Source organism: Arvicola amphibius, chromosome 13 (genome assembly GCF_903992535.2).
Source record: "Arvicola amphibius chromosome 13, mArvAmp1.2, whole genome shotgun sequence".
Taxonomy (NCBI): Eukaryota; Metazoa; Chordata; class Mammalia; order Rodentia; family Cricetidae; genus Arvicola; species Arvicola amphibius.
This window is the reverse complement of record NC_052059.1, coordinates 44,367,865-44,384,160: the sequence shown is the minus strand read 5'-3', so window position 1 is coordinate 44,384,160 and position 16,296 is coordinate 44,367,865. Positions and strand designations below refer to the sequence as shown.

The following is a 16,296-nucleotide window of genomic DNA, read 5'->3' as shown; positions in this document are numbered from 1 at the left end:
CTTTTTTATAGTTTTAAAAGTTCCTAATTCAAGGGCTGGAGATGGCTCAGAGGATAAGAGCACTGACTGCTCTTCCAGGGGTCCTGAGTTCGATTCCCAGCAACCACATGGTGGCTCACACCATCTGTAATGAGATGCAGGCAGAATATTGTATAAATAAATAAATAAATAAATAAATAAATAAATAAAAGTTCCTGATTCGGCACACATTCACATGAAAAGTAATAAATAAATGTAAGACATTTTTTTATACTCACTGCTAATTAGAAATGCAAATTAGAACAGCACTTTTCATTAGTGAAATTATGAGGAAAAGGTATATGAAGGCCAGGCTGTGGTGGTTCATGCCCTTAATCCTAGAACTTTGGAGACAGAGGTAGGCAAATCTCTTGAGTTCCAGGACAGCCAGGGCTGCATAGAGAAACCCTGCCTGGAAAAAAAGAAACCAAAACAAAAAACAACAACTACAACAAACAACTAAATGTGAGCCAGGTATAATGATAAATGTCTAAATCCCCGTACTGGGGAGGCCAAAGCAGGATAGTGAGTTTGAGGCTGCCCTGGGCCATACAGCGAGTCCCCATTTTAAAATACCAAACAAACAAAATAAAGTGTTATCAAATGGTAACTTTTTTGAGGTAGTATTATTAACTTATGCTAACTGTTCTAACGTGACTCTGTTATGTTATAGTTTCCCACTATAATCAGTATTTATACACTAAAGATCTCTTAGGAGATGAAGGCCAAGCAGTAGCTTGCATTCTAAATTTATTGACCTTTGTTCCAATAAGATCTCTTCTTCAAATGTGGTACATTTACACAATGGAGTAAAAAAAACAATTACATCTTGAAATTTGCAGGCAAATGGATGGAAATAGAAAAAAAACATCCTGAGTGAAGTAACCCACACCCAGAAAGACAAACATGGTATGTACTCACTCATAAGTAGATATTAGACATAAAGCAAAGGATACCAGCCTATAGTCCACGATCCCAGAGAAGCTGGGGAACAAGGAGGACCCTAAGAGAGACATACATGGATCCCTGGGAAAGGGAAATAGACAAGATCTCCTGAGTAAATTGGGAGCATGGTAGGGGGAGGGTGGGAAAGGAGGGGAGAGGGGAAGAGAACATGAGGGAATAGGATGGTCAAGTTGGGGGAAGGACAGAGAGCGAGAACAAGGAAAGAGTATCTTGATAAAGAGAGACATTATGGGGTTAGTGAGAAACCTGGCACTAAGGAAATTCCCAGGAATCCACAAGGATAATACCAGCTAAGAATCTAAGCAATAGTAGAGAGGGTGCCTGAACTGGCCTTCCCCTGAAATCAGATTGATGACTCCCTTAATTGTCATCATAGAACCTTCATCCAATAACTGATAGAAGCAGATGCAGCGATCCACAGCTAAACACTGGGCTGAGTTCCCAGAGTCCAGTCAAAGAGAGGAAGGAGTGATAATGTGAGCAAAGGGGTCAAGACCATGATGGGGAAACCCACAGAAACAGCTGACCCGAGCTAGTGGGAGCTCACTGACTCCAGACTGACAGCTGGGGAACCTGCATGGGACCAAACTAAGCTCTCTGAATGTGGGTGACAGTTGTTGTCTTGGGCACTTTGTGGAATCTCTGGGAGAGGGATCAGGTTTTATCCCTACTACATCAACTGGCTTTTTGGAGCCCCTTCCCTATGGAAAGACACCTTTACTCAGCCTAGACATAGTAGAGAGGGCCTTGGTCCTGCCTCAACAGACTTCGTTGACTCCCCATGGGAGGCCTTATCTATCCTCTCTGAGGAGTGAATGGGTGGGGTAGAGTGTGGAGAAGGTGGGGGGAGCGGGAGAAGGGAGGGAGGGGGAACTGGGATTGGTATGTATAAAAGGTTGTTTTAAAAAAATAACAGAGCTCTTCTTCATCTAGATATGGTAGTGCATGCCTATGACCCTATCACTTGGGAGACTGAAGCATGAGGAGATCAATGCTAAGGTCTTTCCAAAGCCAAACATATGCTTTACCACAGAGCCACATCCCCTACATAAGACCTTTTTATCTTACTGAAATTTTGTACTTAAAAATAGATGTTGAGGATATGGCCCAGTGGTAGAGTGAGCGCTTCAAAAACACAAGGTCTTGGGTTCAATCCATAGAACCAAAAAATAAAAATAAGTAAATGAACACAATAATAAAAATAAAACACAAAATTAAACTAGAGCTCACAGTTACTAACAAATTCACATATAAATATTGTTGGGCTTCTTTACCTTTATTGTTATAAACATCGAGGTAATTAGGGGCAGAGAAAATCGTGATGAGTGACGGAAAGCCCGTTGTTTGGCTCTTCCTGTACATTCGGTACCTGGAAAAGACATGGGAGCTCACGTATCTTCACACTAAAATAAAATCTCTGCGGGGATACGTGAAAATTTTAGCGCAGCTTACCCAGCATCCTGGGCTTCATGGGCTCTGATTATTGATAATAAACTGTTGTTTTGTAAAAATTCACAAACCGCAGGGTAACTGAAAAAGAAAACGAGAATACATAAGTCCAGAATTCCAGCAGTTAGGTTTTAATAGGAATAAAGGGAAAACCCAATCTCAGAGTTGTTTTAAGATTACAAATACTACAGACTATTGAATTTTTCAAGATTTATCTTACATGTATGAGAGTTTTTCCTGCTTGTATGTATGTGTACCTGGTGCCTGCAGAGGCCAAAAGCAGGAGGAAGATCCCCTGGAGCTGGAGTTACAACTATGAGCCACCATGTGGGTGCTGGGAACTAAACCCGGGTCCTCTGGAAGAAGAGTCAGTGCTCTTAACCACAGAGCCATCTCTCCAGCCCCACCACTGAACTTTAATTAAAAGCTCAGAAATCAGTAATTTCTGTTTTAATAATACATATTACTATCAAACCTGAAGAGGATACCTTAGAATAGAAACAGTTTCCCCATCTTTTTTTAATTAATTAATTTATTTATTATGTATACAATAGTCTGTCTGTGTGTATGCCTGAAGGCCAGAAGAGGGCACCAGACCTCATTGCAGATGGTTGTGAGCCACCATGTGGTTGCTGGGAATTGAACTCAGGACCTTTGGAAGAGCAGGCAATGCTCTTAACCGCTGAGCCATCTCTCCAGCCCCAGTTTCCCCATCTTTTAATCTATTTTAACACTAATGATACAATCAAAACTTTTCTTGGTATTTTGATATGAAAGCATACTACAACAGCATGTGTGCATGCGTGTGTATACAGTAAATGCTACAAAATGAGTGCAGACTTTCTTCAATCATCAAACCTTTAGAGAAGTTTTTTTAAAGAATCTATTTATAGCTTTATATGTAATATCAACACTAAGGTAATATTATGCATGTCTTTTTAGGAGTAGATATTAATATTATAGACCACCATATTCCTTTTTAAAGATTTATTTATTTATGTATTTTATGTATGAGCGCTCTACTTTCATGTATGCCTGCACAACAGCAGAAGGCATGGGATCCCTCTAGAGATGGTTATGAGCCTCCATGAGGTTGCTGAGAATTGAACTCAGGACTTCTGGAAGAGCAGCCAGTGCTCTTCACTGCTGAGCTATCTCTTCAGCCCTAGAATATCATATTCTAATGCTATCTGCATATAATCCTAAAATAGTCTTATTATTTTTACTTTTCTGGATAACAAATAGGAAGAACTGGAGAATATAAAATTATCCTGAATGTGTAGATGTTAATTACTTTTTTTTTTTTTTAAAGTTTGTTGCTTGATTGGGACAGTGCTTGCCTAGCATGCACAAAGTCCTGGATTTAATCCCTGAATTATATACTAGGGATGCTATACACACTTATGATCCCAGTACTTGAAAGGTGAGACAAAAAAAATCACAAGTTCAAGGTCATCTTTTCCTACATAGTAAGTTTGAGACCAGCTTGGGATGGTCTGAAAAAGAAGGGGGGCAACTTTGCTTTTCCTTATGTTCAATGGAAAAAGTTTAATTTTTGGATAAACATTTTCACCATTGCAGAACAAGAAGTCCCTGCTCCTATCTGTCATAGAAACAATGGCCTGTCAGCCATTCACAGACTGTGAAGTGGTTTTATGGAGGCCCTAGTGATGAGGTAGGAGGTTGTAAAATCTTGGAAAAGCCTAAGACCCAGGAGTCATGCCATGAGGCATTGTTCCTGTGGGCTAAGTGTACTTTAAGATTCCTAGGAGCTAGCCAGGTGGTGGTGGCACACAACTGTAATCCCAGCACTCGGTAGGCAGAGGCAGGTTGATCTCAGTGAGTTCGAGGCCAGCCTGATCTACAGAGCGAGTTCCAGGACTATTACACAGAGAAACCCTGTCTCGAAAAACTAGAAAGATTTCTAGGAACCTTTGGCCTCAGTATTTTCATCAACTACCTATGTGATTCAGATGTTCTTCCTGTACAAGGACATTTTATGTAAATATGCTATGGAATCATTAACATTAAACTTATGGCCAGTAACACAGCTCACACCTGGCAAATCCAGCATAGACCTACTTTCTGTGTAAGTTACATTACCCCATGTGTGCTCACAAACACTGGACAGCACTTTGGCACTGTGCATTGAGTACCACTGCCAACACGGAAATAAATGGCTGACAAAAGTACAAAGATAGGAACAGAATGCAGGACAGGGCTGGAGGAGGAGTTCAGTGATCAAGAGCACCTCCTGCACTCGCTGAAGACCTGGATTTGGTTCTCAGCACCTTCCTCCATAATTCCAGTTCCAGGGGACTGGATGCCCTTTTCTGGCCTCCACGGACACCTGGCAGACATGGTACACAAACATACATGTGAGCAAAACCACTCATACACATAAAACCAAAGAAATGAAGACCAGGGAGGAAGTCTAACTTCAGCTGCAAGCCTCAGGCATGTTCTGTTGTTCTGCAGTTTATGTCCATGAGAGCTTGAGAGCTCTGTTTTCTCAGGTGAGTGGGGATTCACTGCAATCCCCAAGACAGATTATAGAAAGAGGGTTCTTGGGTAGAAGGCCTAGGTACTGTAAGAGGTGCTGGAACTGTACCAAATGACATTTACCCAATGATGCGAAGTTCTTAAGCAATGTCAAAAGAAGGAAAAGTTAAGTTGTTTCACTAAGTAAGTCACTAGAAAGGTTGGCAGTGAAGAATACAAAAAGATTATTTAAAAAATGTTTAAAGGCAAATAAATCAAGGCTTCTTTTATATATGCTTACTTCATTTAGTTATTTCATTATCTTAGCCAATCAGCAAGTATTTTAGGGAACAAAATAATTGCATTATTTTTCATGATAGAACGCTGGAATTAAAAATAATTTACATTTCAACCTTCCTTTTTATTATTTATTTATTTGCTTGGGAAACCACACCAAAAGCTCCCATGTGAGTGTTAGGACAATAGCCAATTTCCAGGAAATGTCCTAAGCTTAGATCACAGTGTCCTATCCTTTTTTTTTTTTTTTTTTTTTTTTTTTTTTGAGAGGCAAGGTTTCTCTGTAGCTTTGGAGCCTGTCCTGGAACTAGCTCTTGTAGACCAGACTGGCTTCGAACTCACAGAGATCCGTCTGCCTCTGCCTCCCGAGTGCTGGGGTTAAAGGCGTGCGCCACCACCACCGCCCGGCCCCTATTTGTTTTTTTATTTTCATCTACACCAGACATTCTAAAAGCTGGGGAGCTTCTCACTACATAATAGGATCCCCTGGCCCAGATCTTCAGAATTACAATCTCTGTAGAAAAAGTTGGCCGGGCAGTGGTGGTGCATGCCTGTAATCCCAGCACTCGGGAGGCAGAGGCAGGTGGATCTCTGTGAGTTTGAGACCAGCCTGGTCTACAGAGCTAGTTCCAGGACAGGCTCCAAAGCCACAGAGAAACCCTGTCTCGAAAAACCAAAAAAAAAAAAAAAAAAAAAGTAAAGTCATCTACAAAGTCTCTATGTAGCCCTTGGTAGGTGTGGCACTCACTATGTAGATCAGTCTAGCCTCTAACTCACAGAGATCTGTATGTCTCTGTCTCTCAAGCACTGGGATTAAAGGTGTATACTACCATGCCTGCTCATTATCTAGAGATGCTCAGTAGTAAAGAGCACTTCCTGTTCTTGCAGAGGACCCAGATTCAGTCTGCAGCCCCCACAGATGGCTCATTATCATCTGTAACTCCAGTTCCAGGGGATTTGATGCCTTCTTGTCTCCACAGGTACCAGGCATACATGCACGCGCATGCACAAACACACACACACACACACACACACACACACACACACACACACACACACAGAGGCAAAACACCCAAATAGATAAAAATAAATAAAATCTTTAGGCAATGTCTCGATGCTAATTAGGAACAAATAAAAGCTCATTTAGAGCTGATAACAACATCAAGATACTAGAAGGCAGCTGACTTTACTACACGACATTTCTTATGGTCTAATGTCTAAGAAAACATCAAGTTTCTGCTTTAAAGAACAGAACAAGTGCTTGCCCAGAATGTGTGAGGTCCTGGGTTTGATCTCCAGCACCAAAAAGAGAAGGAAGAAAGGGAAGAAGTGGGGAAGAAACTTTTAAAAAGAGAGAAATAAGAGTAGAGAGATTGAGATTAAACAGAAATCTCTACACTACATGTTTAAGACCTGAACCACTTAAGAATAATTTCATAAAACTGAATGTGGTGGTGCACGCATTTAATCCTAGCACTTGGGAGGCAGAGGTAGGTGGATCTCTGAGTTCAAGGCCAGCCTGATCTACAGAGCTAGTTACAGGACAGCCAGGGCTACATAGAGAAACCCTGTCTCAAAAAAAAAAAAAAAGTTAATTTCATAAAATCAGGGCTGGAGAGATGATTCAGTGGTTAAGAATACTCCCTGTTCCTTCAGCGGAACCAGATTCAGTTTTAGCATACACCTGGCTGCTGGCTCCACAACTCCAGTTCTAGAGATCAGACCTCAGAGAGCCTCAGACACACAGGTGGTACAGAGATGGATATGCAGGTACAATACTTATACACAAAAACTTTTTAACAATATTTTTTAAAATATTAATTTCATAAAATAGATTGCAATGGGGCTGAAATTGGCTCAGTGGTTTTTAAAAGTGTACCCTCCTCTTGCAGAAGACGCCCAAGTTCAGTTTGGGGCACCCACATCGGTGGTTCACAACTGCCTATAATCCTAGCTCCAGGGGCTCTTATGCCCCTAGCCTCTCTACAGGCATCTGTACTCATGTGCATACACCCACAGACATGCACACATACATACTAGTAAAAACAAGGCTTTGAAACTAGCATCCCATTGTCTCAGCGCTCTCCTCCGAGGACCAGCTTACCTGAAGAAGTAGGAGCAGCCCCGGACAGTGTTGTGGGTGTAGTGCTCCAGCGTCTTCTCACTGCCGTACTCCTCCGAGGGGTCAGACCAGAGCAGGTCACACACCGGCCCAAAAGCAGGAGGCTCCGTAAACCTATCTAACTAGAAGACACACAAGAGCCAAAAAAGGGGAAAAATATCAGGAAAGCAAAAGGGTTCCTGGAAACGTACAGGTCAAAAGTCCCCTCTACCTAAGGAATGCACTAAAGATGGGGCAGTGAGCCCGAAGGACGGTCCTGGGAGAATGAGTGCTCTGTAATAAAGGTTTGTAGTGTCCTGTTTCTGTCATCGGAGGATCCTGTAGAAAAGGGCCCCTCCTTCTGTGCTGATCTAGTGCATCAGTCATTCAACTCAAATGTGAAATCAGCGGCCACAGACTCTTAGAGACAAATCTAATTTCAGTTTTCTATGGGAAACCGTGCTATAGGAATGCTTGACGGTGATTCTTTCCACTGCTTACTTATTTCAAAGGACGAGGTTTTCTTTTACTACAGCCCTTTTATTCTTTCTACTCTATGCAGTGGCAAACATTTTAATATTGTTATTAACTTCCATTTTTAGTCAATGCTGCTTTAACTTAAAAACAAACACACAAAAATCAAAGAACTATAAGTACTTAGGTTTTGAACAGACGGGAACATCTGAGAGTCAAGAAGAGGGCTTTGCTGAGTGAGAGGGGAGCTTTTTATCACAACTGACTCAGTGTTAAATCGCACTGCCGACTTTGTATCTGTGTGGGAACTGAGAGGGTATAAGTGTGAGGAGGCGCACGAGCAAACAGTGCAAGCACACAAGGCTGCTCCTTTCCCCCAACCACAAAGACACAGAATAGTCACTGTGTAAGTCAAACGGAGCAACCCAACCCATACCATTTAGGACGTTAAAGTCAATGCATTTCAGAACTGGCAGCAGCTCAGAGCAACTTATTTCAAAATTTCCTCATTTTGCAAACACAATGTACTAAAGGTTAAGGGATGGCAAGACACTTTCGTGTTCCTTGCACACTGGACTCTAATTTAAAATTTCAACTAAGCATGGTGGGCATATGTTGAATAATTCTAGCATTTTTAGTGGATGAGGCAGGAGAATTGTCTTATGTTCAAGACTTTTACAAAAAGATTCTATTTTAAAACATACAAATAATTTTAAGTTTCAGAATTATAAAAATAGTATATTTTTCGTCATTAAGATTTAATTTTAAGACCAGTTGGTGGTTGGCGCACCACCTTTAATCCCAGCACAGAGACAGAGGCAGGTGAATCTCTGAGTTCGAAGCCAGCCTGGTCTATAGAGCAAGTTCTAGGACTGCCACAGCTACACAGAGAAACCTTGTCTCAAAAGAAACAAAACAAAACAAAATTAATTTTAAAAAGAGAAATGAAGAAAATACATGTTCTTCAAGTGTTACTAAGAGCTATCCAGCAATGACAAGATCGTGGGTAAGTTCTGTTTTTCTACTTCTGATGTATTTCTTTTAATTTCAGTTATATATAAATAAAATTAACTGGCTGGGATAAAGAACAGAAATGTAGCAACATCCTCTGTGAAAACAATGAACGATTACTTACTTTCCTTATGTCGTCTAAACAAGTGATTTCAGGCGACATTCCTCCGTGCACACAGAGAAACTGCTGGTTTAAGAGAGCAGCAAGAGGAAGACAGTCGAATGTGTTCATACACGCTTCATACACCAGTTCTGAATACTTAATCCGACCTACAGAAAGAGGACATAGTCAAAGGATGAACCCACAGACCCTGAGTCAGAAAGGGAAGCCACTGGTTCCAGGCAAGTCTGAAGATTCCATCCATGAGAACATGTCTTTCAAGAGTTGTAGACAAGGGGTAACAACTTCCTTCCATTTCTAAAGTATGTCCCCCGGGGTTAACTTTCTAGCTCTGTAGCCCTAGGAACCTGAAAGTGCAGCTGGCTGCCAGCTATCAATTATTAGGCAGCATCTTATTTCCTGATGGGAGACTACGGCTTTGGGCTCCTCTGAGGGTCCTTCTAGGAACCTCAGATTCTGCCAGTAAACTTTTTATGATCCATGGGCTTCTAAGATAGAGTGGTTCCCTGTCCCACCTCATGTAGAACTGTCCCTACAGTACTGAGAACTATTTCTGTATCAGAAACCTTTCTGCTCATTTTGTTCTATTCTTCTTAAAAGCTTTATTACTTTTATGTGCATGAATGTTTTGCCTGTGTGTATCCACACATATGCACTGAGGGCATGCTGGTGCCTCAGGAAACCAGCAGAGGGCACTAGATCCCCTGGAACTGGAGTTGAGGAGCACTGTGAGCTGCTATGTGGGTGCTGGGAACTGAACCTGGGTCCTCTGCAACAACAGTTTTAAGCCACTGAGTCATTTCTCCAGCTCTCTCTTTTCTGATCATTACTTTAGAGATGTGTAAGTAAATTATTATTATCCTAATTTATGTAAAAATGTTTGGATTATTGAACTATTTTGTATTTTTTTTTTTTTTTTGGTTTTTCGAGACAGGGTTTCTCTGCAGCTTTAGAGCCTGTCCTGGAGCTAGCTCTTGTAGACCAGGCTGGTCTTGAACTCACAGAGATCTGCCTGCCTCTGCCTCCCGAGTGCTGGGATTAAAGGCGTGCGCCACCACCGCCCGGCTCTATTTTGTATTTTTTAATTTATTATTTTGTTGTTGTTTTGAGACAGTTTCTCTGTGTAGTCTTGGCTGTCCTAGAACTCCCTCTGTAAGCTAGGCTGGCTTTTAACTCAGAGATCCACCTGCCTCTACCTCCTGAGTGCTGAGATTAAAAGCATGTTCCATCACCGACTGGTTAATTTTGTACCTTCTCATAGTTACATCCTTACACTGATATTTCAAAAGTAGATCCAGATGTGAGTATAACATCTGATTAAAATAAAAGCAAACAAAAAAATCTTTAATAAATGGTCAGTACTGGACATTTGCTCCTAAAAGCCCAAAGGCAGATTCCCTTTGTTACCAACATCAAAAGAAATTCCTTTAATTAAAAAAGTCCTAACTCGAGTATAGGTTAAGAATTGAAGAGGCACAGGATGTCATGCTGCACACCACCATCTAGTTCTGGTAACTTGCTTTTCACCTTTGCAATGACTTGGGAAAAGCCCTTAGCTTACTTCCAAACAGATGCCAGATCTGGGGAGAGCCGTTTTTAAATCAAAACAGGAGCCCAAAAGCCAAATTATGTGAACAGAAATTTATGGTGCATTAATATCTGAGTAAAATAAGAAGAAATACATTACCTTTTTCTCTCTCTGAGATATTAGACCAGAGACAGTATCTATAACCCTATCTTGCCATATTTTCCTAATTTTATCGAATGTATACATATCTATAGGTATATAATGGGTATACATATACATAATGATATATATTATCAGTGAGCTAAGCGCCTTGACCCAGCACAGTGGTCAGATAAATTATCTGTCACTCTTTCGGTTTGGATCTCATATCTGTTAGCTTTTAGCTTAGAACCTTGGACAAATGTCTTCATTTCAAGTGCTATGTTTTCCCAACTATCTAATGGAAGTGGATGATCCTTACAAGGTAATGCTGCTGTAAGGGGTGGGGGTGGAACTTGAAGTGCATTTTCACGCGTGTAAAGTGTATTTCATGCCTGGACACACCACGGTTGTAACTGTGAGTGTTAACTTACCCACCTTTATAGGACTCTCTATGAAGAGTAGGTTACCATTTCTGTTCTCACTTTTAAACAAGCCCGAGGAAGGCAGCTGGAGAGGTGTTCAGCTGTTAAGAGCACTGGATGACCTGGCATAAAACCGGAGTTCAGTCCTTCACACTCACATGTCGGCTCACAACTGTCACAGCTGTCTATAACCCCAGGTTAATGAAACAGCTCTGGGTCAGATGCCATTCAAAAATAAATAAAAACAGCTCTAATGTTACATAGCACCCAACAAGTGACAAGAGAACAAGTGATCAGTATTGAAAAGAAGCTCTAGAAGGATGCATGGCCGTAGGAAAGAGACTGTAATGACGAGAGGTCCACAGGCGAGAAAACATAACATATTTCACTATGTGAAAAGGAAGGTACACAGGGGCTGGAGAGCTGGCTCAGCAGTAAAGGCACTCATTGCTCTTCCAGAGGCCCTGGGCTCAGTTCCCAGCACCCACGCGGTGATTCACAACCATCCAGTCCCAGCACATCTGATACCCTCTTCTGACCTCTGAGAGCACCAGGCATGTATGTGGTACACAGACATGCAAACAAATACAGATATAAATATAAACACAAATAAAAGGGGAGGGCACTGGGCCCAGTGCCCAGAACTGCAAGCACGTTAAGCATCCTCACAAACTCTTCCTAATCACAGTGCAGGAATTGGAACCCAGGGCCTTGAGAATGCTAGGCAAGTGCTCTACCAAACGGTTACCTCCTCAGCCTGTGAACTTTCAACATGAGGTCTTGCCATGAAGCTCAGGCTGGCTAGAACTAGCAGCCTCCAGAGTGCTGGGATTACTGATATGTGCCACCCATTCTTTTTAAGTTTAAATTAAACAGAATCTAAATACCCAAATTTATAATTCCTGAAGGTCAAATTAGCTGAATTCAAGAGTTATAATTTTCATGAAAATTAATGTCTATACTGTAGGCTAAGACTTGTCTAAAATAAAGGAGAACTAATCACAACCACAGGGCCACATTTAAACAAGTTTTAATTGTTGCTGATAATGCAACAGGACAGAACAACATTTTATATGCAATTAAAAGGTCTCTTAGCCCAATCTGACCTTAACTCGTCTCCTAAGTGCTGGGATTACAGGCCTGCATCACCCATGGCCAGTAGTAAAACAAAATTTTAAAAGAATTCTAGAGTTTTGAGAGTCAGCATTACTTATAAGTCTATCCACCGAGCATTATTTCCTTAATTTTATTGCATTCACTAAAGATTCCCCTCCGTCCCCCCCCCCCCCATCCCCACCAGAGATTTGCTGCTGCCTCCTGTGCTGGGATTAAAGGTGTGCACCATGCCAGACCAATTGAATTTTCTAACGTAGCTGAAAAATTCTGAGGGTAAGGTAAACTTTTGTCATCCTTATAAGAGCAGCTTAGTAATTAAAAAGAAAACAAACTACACAGCACTTGACTTTATGGATATGCCATGATCTAACCAGGTCAAACTGCTACTCTAAATAGTGTTGCAATAAACAGTATTTGTTCTTTAAAAGTCTGTTATAACAGTACTATTTTCATTAGGAAAGTACAAGAATTTCTGGGACTTGTCAGTAAGCAATAAAACAAAACAAAACAAAACAAAAAACAGTTCATGAAACAACAGACTAATCTGTTTGAGAAATCTGGATCCAGAACTACGAGATGGGATCAATACACAAGGTTTCTTGCTTTCTAAGTACATAACAATAAAAAGACAGTATATAAAAAATTAACTGTTAGCCAGGCATGCTAACACATGCCTGTACTCTCAGGAGGATGAGGCAGAGTTTGAAGCCAGCAGGGTAGCCTAATAAGCCCCGATCTTAAAACCACGTCTCCAAGCTGAGCAGTGGTGGTGCACACTCAGGAGGCAGAGGCAGGCGGATCTCTGTGAGCCAAGGCCAGCTTTGAACTAACTGGTCTACAGTTAGTTCTAGGACAGCCAAGGCCACACAAAGAAACCCTGTCTCAAACAAAGCAAAAAAAAATAAAAAAAAAAGCATCTCTCCCAGCCAAGCAGTGGTGGTGCACACCTTTAATTCCAGAGGCAGGTGGATCTCTGTGAGTTCGAGGCCAGCCTGGTCTACATAGTGAGTTCCAGGACAGTCAAGGCTACACAGAGAAACCCTGTCTCAAAAACAAAACAAAACAAAAATTCAATCTCCCATTGTAACTAAGAAAGAGTGTGATGTAGGCCTAATGACACAGCCTGTAACCCCAGCTAGCTAGGAAATACAAGGGCAATCTGGGGAACTTAGACTCTGCCTCAAAGTAAAAAGTAAAAATAGCACTGTTTCAAAAAAAAAACGCAAATATTGATATGAGACAAGAAAAGCTTCTGCCCACACTCCTTAAAAAAGCAACCAGCCTGCAGCTGCACGCTCTGCAACTGATGTCACTTAGCATTAATCACACAGTTCTGATCCTAAAAGCCTCAGTAGCCCATAGGCAAGATCAGCTCATCAGTGAACACCCATGAAACACACACATGCTTTTCCTTATATAGGAATAACATTTATATTTTTATTTTAGTGTGTATGCTTGCTCCAAGATTTATTTGCATCTTGCATGCTGCATTAGAATGAAACGGGAGATACTATACAGGAGAATAAGTGACTGGGTTGATGTACAGCACACTGAAAACAAATGGAGACACGAGGTAAGAAACTCTGGGCAAAATAAGATGCTTAAAGCATTTCCTGAACCTACTGTTCTACCTTCTAAAAATAGTCAGAATCAATTATGGAGCCAATTATGCTGATCGCAAAAGAAATCTACTTCACTCTCCAGCACCAAAGTCCACAAAAGAACAAACAAAAACTTTAGCTTAAAAGGGGCGAATAGGTGGGGAAATTACAGTAGATGTCCCTTAAAAATCAAACCAAACAAAAAGCCTGAGCCTAGGTCTAATGAACTGCTGTGCATAGCCTGGGCAATGCAGAGGACTCTGTCAAAGTCAAAACCACAACACCCACAGCACTCAGAACAGGACATCCACAGGCAGTTTTCTTGCCACCCACTTAATTCTAAGTGCGAGCAGCTGACTTCCATCAAGTATATTCCAGGGCCTTTGCCGGTTGTTTTATACATATTTAATTTTCTAGGCAAAAATAGTAATGTTTCAGAGAAACTGCAAAGTATTTCAAAATCTTAAAGGTTAGATGAAGGGGACAGAGAGTAAAGAGTTTTCAGACACTGGCACAGTATTCTTTTATTTCTTTTACATTGTCTATGCACATGCACATATATACATAATATCAAAATGTAGAGGCCAGAGGACAACTTTCAAGGAATCGATTCTCTGTTTCCTGGGGAACTGAGCTCAGGTCATCAGGCTCAGGAGCAAGTGCTCAGCCATCTCACTGGCCCTGCGGTCGTTCTTTTTTTTTTTTTTTTTTTTTTCCGAGACAGGGTTTCCCTGTAGTTTCTAGAGCCTGTCCTGGAGCTAGCTCTTGTAGACCAGGCTGGCCTCGAACTCAGAGATCCGCCTGCCTCTGCCTCCTGAGTGCTGGGATTAAAGGCGTGCGCCACCACCGCCCGGCCCTGCGGTCGTTCTTATTCAACTGCACACAGCCGAGTTACTAGAGTGCCTCAAAAACCTATTCGTGAGCCAGTGAGCTGGCTTAGGGGACACAGCACTTGTTGCTGAGCCCATACCTGGATTCAATCCTCAGGACTCACACAGTAGAAAGGAGAGAATCGACTCAAGGGCCTCCACATAAGCCAGGGCATGTTCACTCCATACACACACACACAAAATTAAAAAAAATCAATGTTAAAAACTATTTAATTACAGTGCTGAGGACTGAACTCAGGGCCTTTCACATACTCTACCACTGAAGTATACCCCAGCCTTAAAACACATACACACACACACACACACACACACACACACACACACCAAAAGCCTTCAAGAGCCAGGAGTGGAGGCACACATCTACTCAAGAGACTGACAGACAGCCTGTCTATACAGGGAGTTTGAGGCCATCAAGGACTACATAGAAAGATCACATCTTTAAGAAAGCAAAAAAATTAAAAAGCTCTTCAAATAAAGGTCCCCAACCGAGTAATTTTTAGATTAGCAACTTGAAAAAAATTACAAAAATAGTACATAATGATGGCAAAAAATAATTCAAATAGTACTAGAAAAATATTAAAATAAGACCTTCTGACTCAGCACCTCAGAAGTAAACACTAGTGCCAGTTTCTTCTGCACATAGTGTGCACGGTTAGCAAATGGCTTCTCTCAGCCAACAGCACATCTGAGCCTCTCTCCCGACAGCACACACAGATCCTTCAATATTTAAATAGTGGCCTAGCATTGCTTTAAAAATATTTTGGAGCCGGGCGGTGGTGGCGCACGCCTTTAATCCCAGCACTAGGGAGGCAGAGGCAGGCAGATCTCTGAGTTCGAGGCCAGCCTGATCTACAAGAGCTAGTTCCAGGACGGGCTCTAGAAACTACAGGGAAACCCTGTCTCAAAAAACCCAAAAAAAATATTTTGGGGGCAGAAAGATGAGTCAGCAGGTGAAGCACTAGCTGTGCAACCCTGAGGCCCGAGTTCAATCCTGGGACCACATAAGGAGAAGAAAAGACTGCACTCCACAAAACTCCCACACACCCTCTGATACTAATATATTGTATTTAATCGGCCCTTTATTGACAAATAATTTTTTGATGTTATAATTAACAGTGGAATAAACATCCTCTCGAAGCAAATATCTTACTGGTTTTCATCCATCTTCCTTGTACTAGGCAAACTGTGACATGACTTCCAATGGCTTCCACTTGCTATAATCATCCACTGTTTTTGAGTCCATGGAAACTCTGCCTATGAGGAGCCTCACTGCTACACTTCATGAGATGGCAAAGGGAGATTCTCCTGGATGGCCATGGCCTAAGCATGCCGGACCTTTAAAGAGCAGAGGCTTCCCCCAGCTAACTGACAATAGAAGTCAGAGCCAACATCCACACTAGGAACTATTCATGGGAATCATATATCAAAAACCTGAAAGCAGTTTTAAAACTGAGAGTGACCCCCAGCTGGGAGCTGGCTGGAAATACAGACTGTAACCCACAGTTGCAGGGCTCAAACACCTCATGGACTGGGAGGAAGACATTCACAGTCCTCACAACATCATGACCTCAGCTGAGCAAAACTTAACAGAATCCAGACTTCTGGCCCTGCTAAATATGACAAGACACATGTGTGAGCTCACTAATATACAGTCTGCATGATAAATTCTGACAAGTCAAA

General features: G+C 41.6%; 1 protein-coding gene across 2 annotated transcripts in view; it reads right to left on the bottom strand.

The window, feature by feature from the left end:
- The window catches only part of Ppp3cc (protein phosphatase 3 catalytic subunit gamma), a 70,370-nt gene that overhangs the window by 19,829 nt on the left and 34,245 nt on the right, over nucleotides 1-16,296 (bottom strand). For both annotated transcript variants that reach the window (XM_038310187.1, XM_038310188.1), the window contains exons 5-8: nucleotides 8,922-9,067; nucleotides 7,316-7,455; nucleotides 2,437-2,514; nucleotides 2,259-2,353 (exon numbers count right to left, since the gene is read on the bottom strand). In XM_038310187.1, the coding sequence (XP_038166115.1) occupies nucleotides 2,259-2,353; nucleotides 2,437-2,514; nucleotides 7,316-7,455; nucleotides 8,922-9,067 (459 nt within the window). The remainder of the gene's footprint in view (nucleotides 1-2,258; nucleotides 2,354-2,436; nucleotides 2,515-7,315; nucleotides 7,456-8,921; nucleotides 9,068-16,296) is intronic.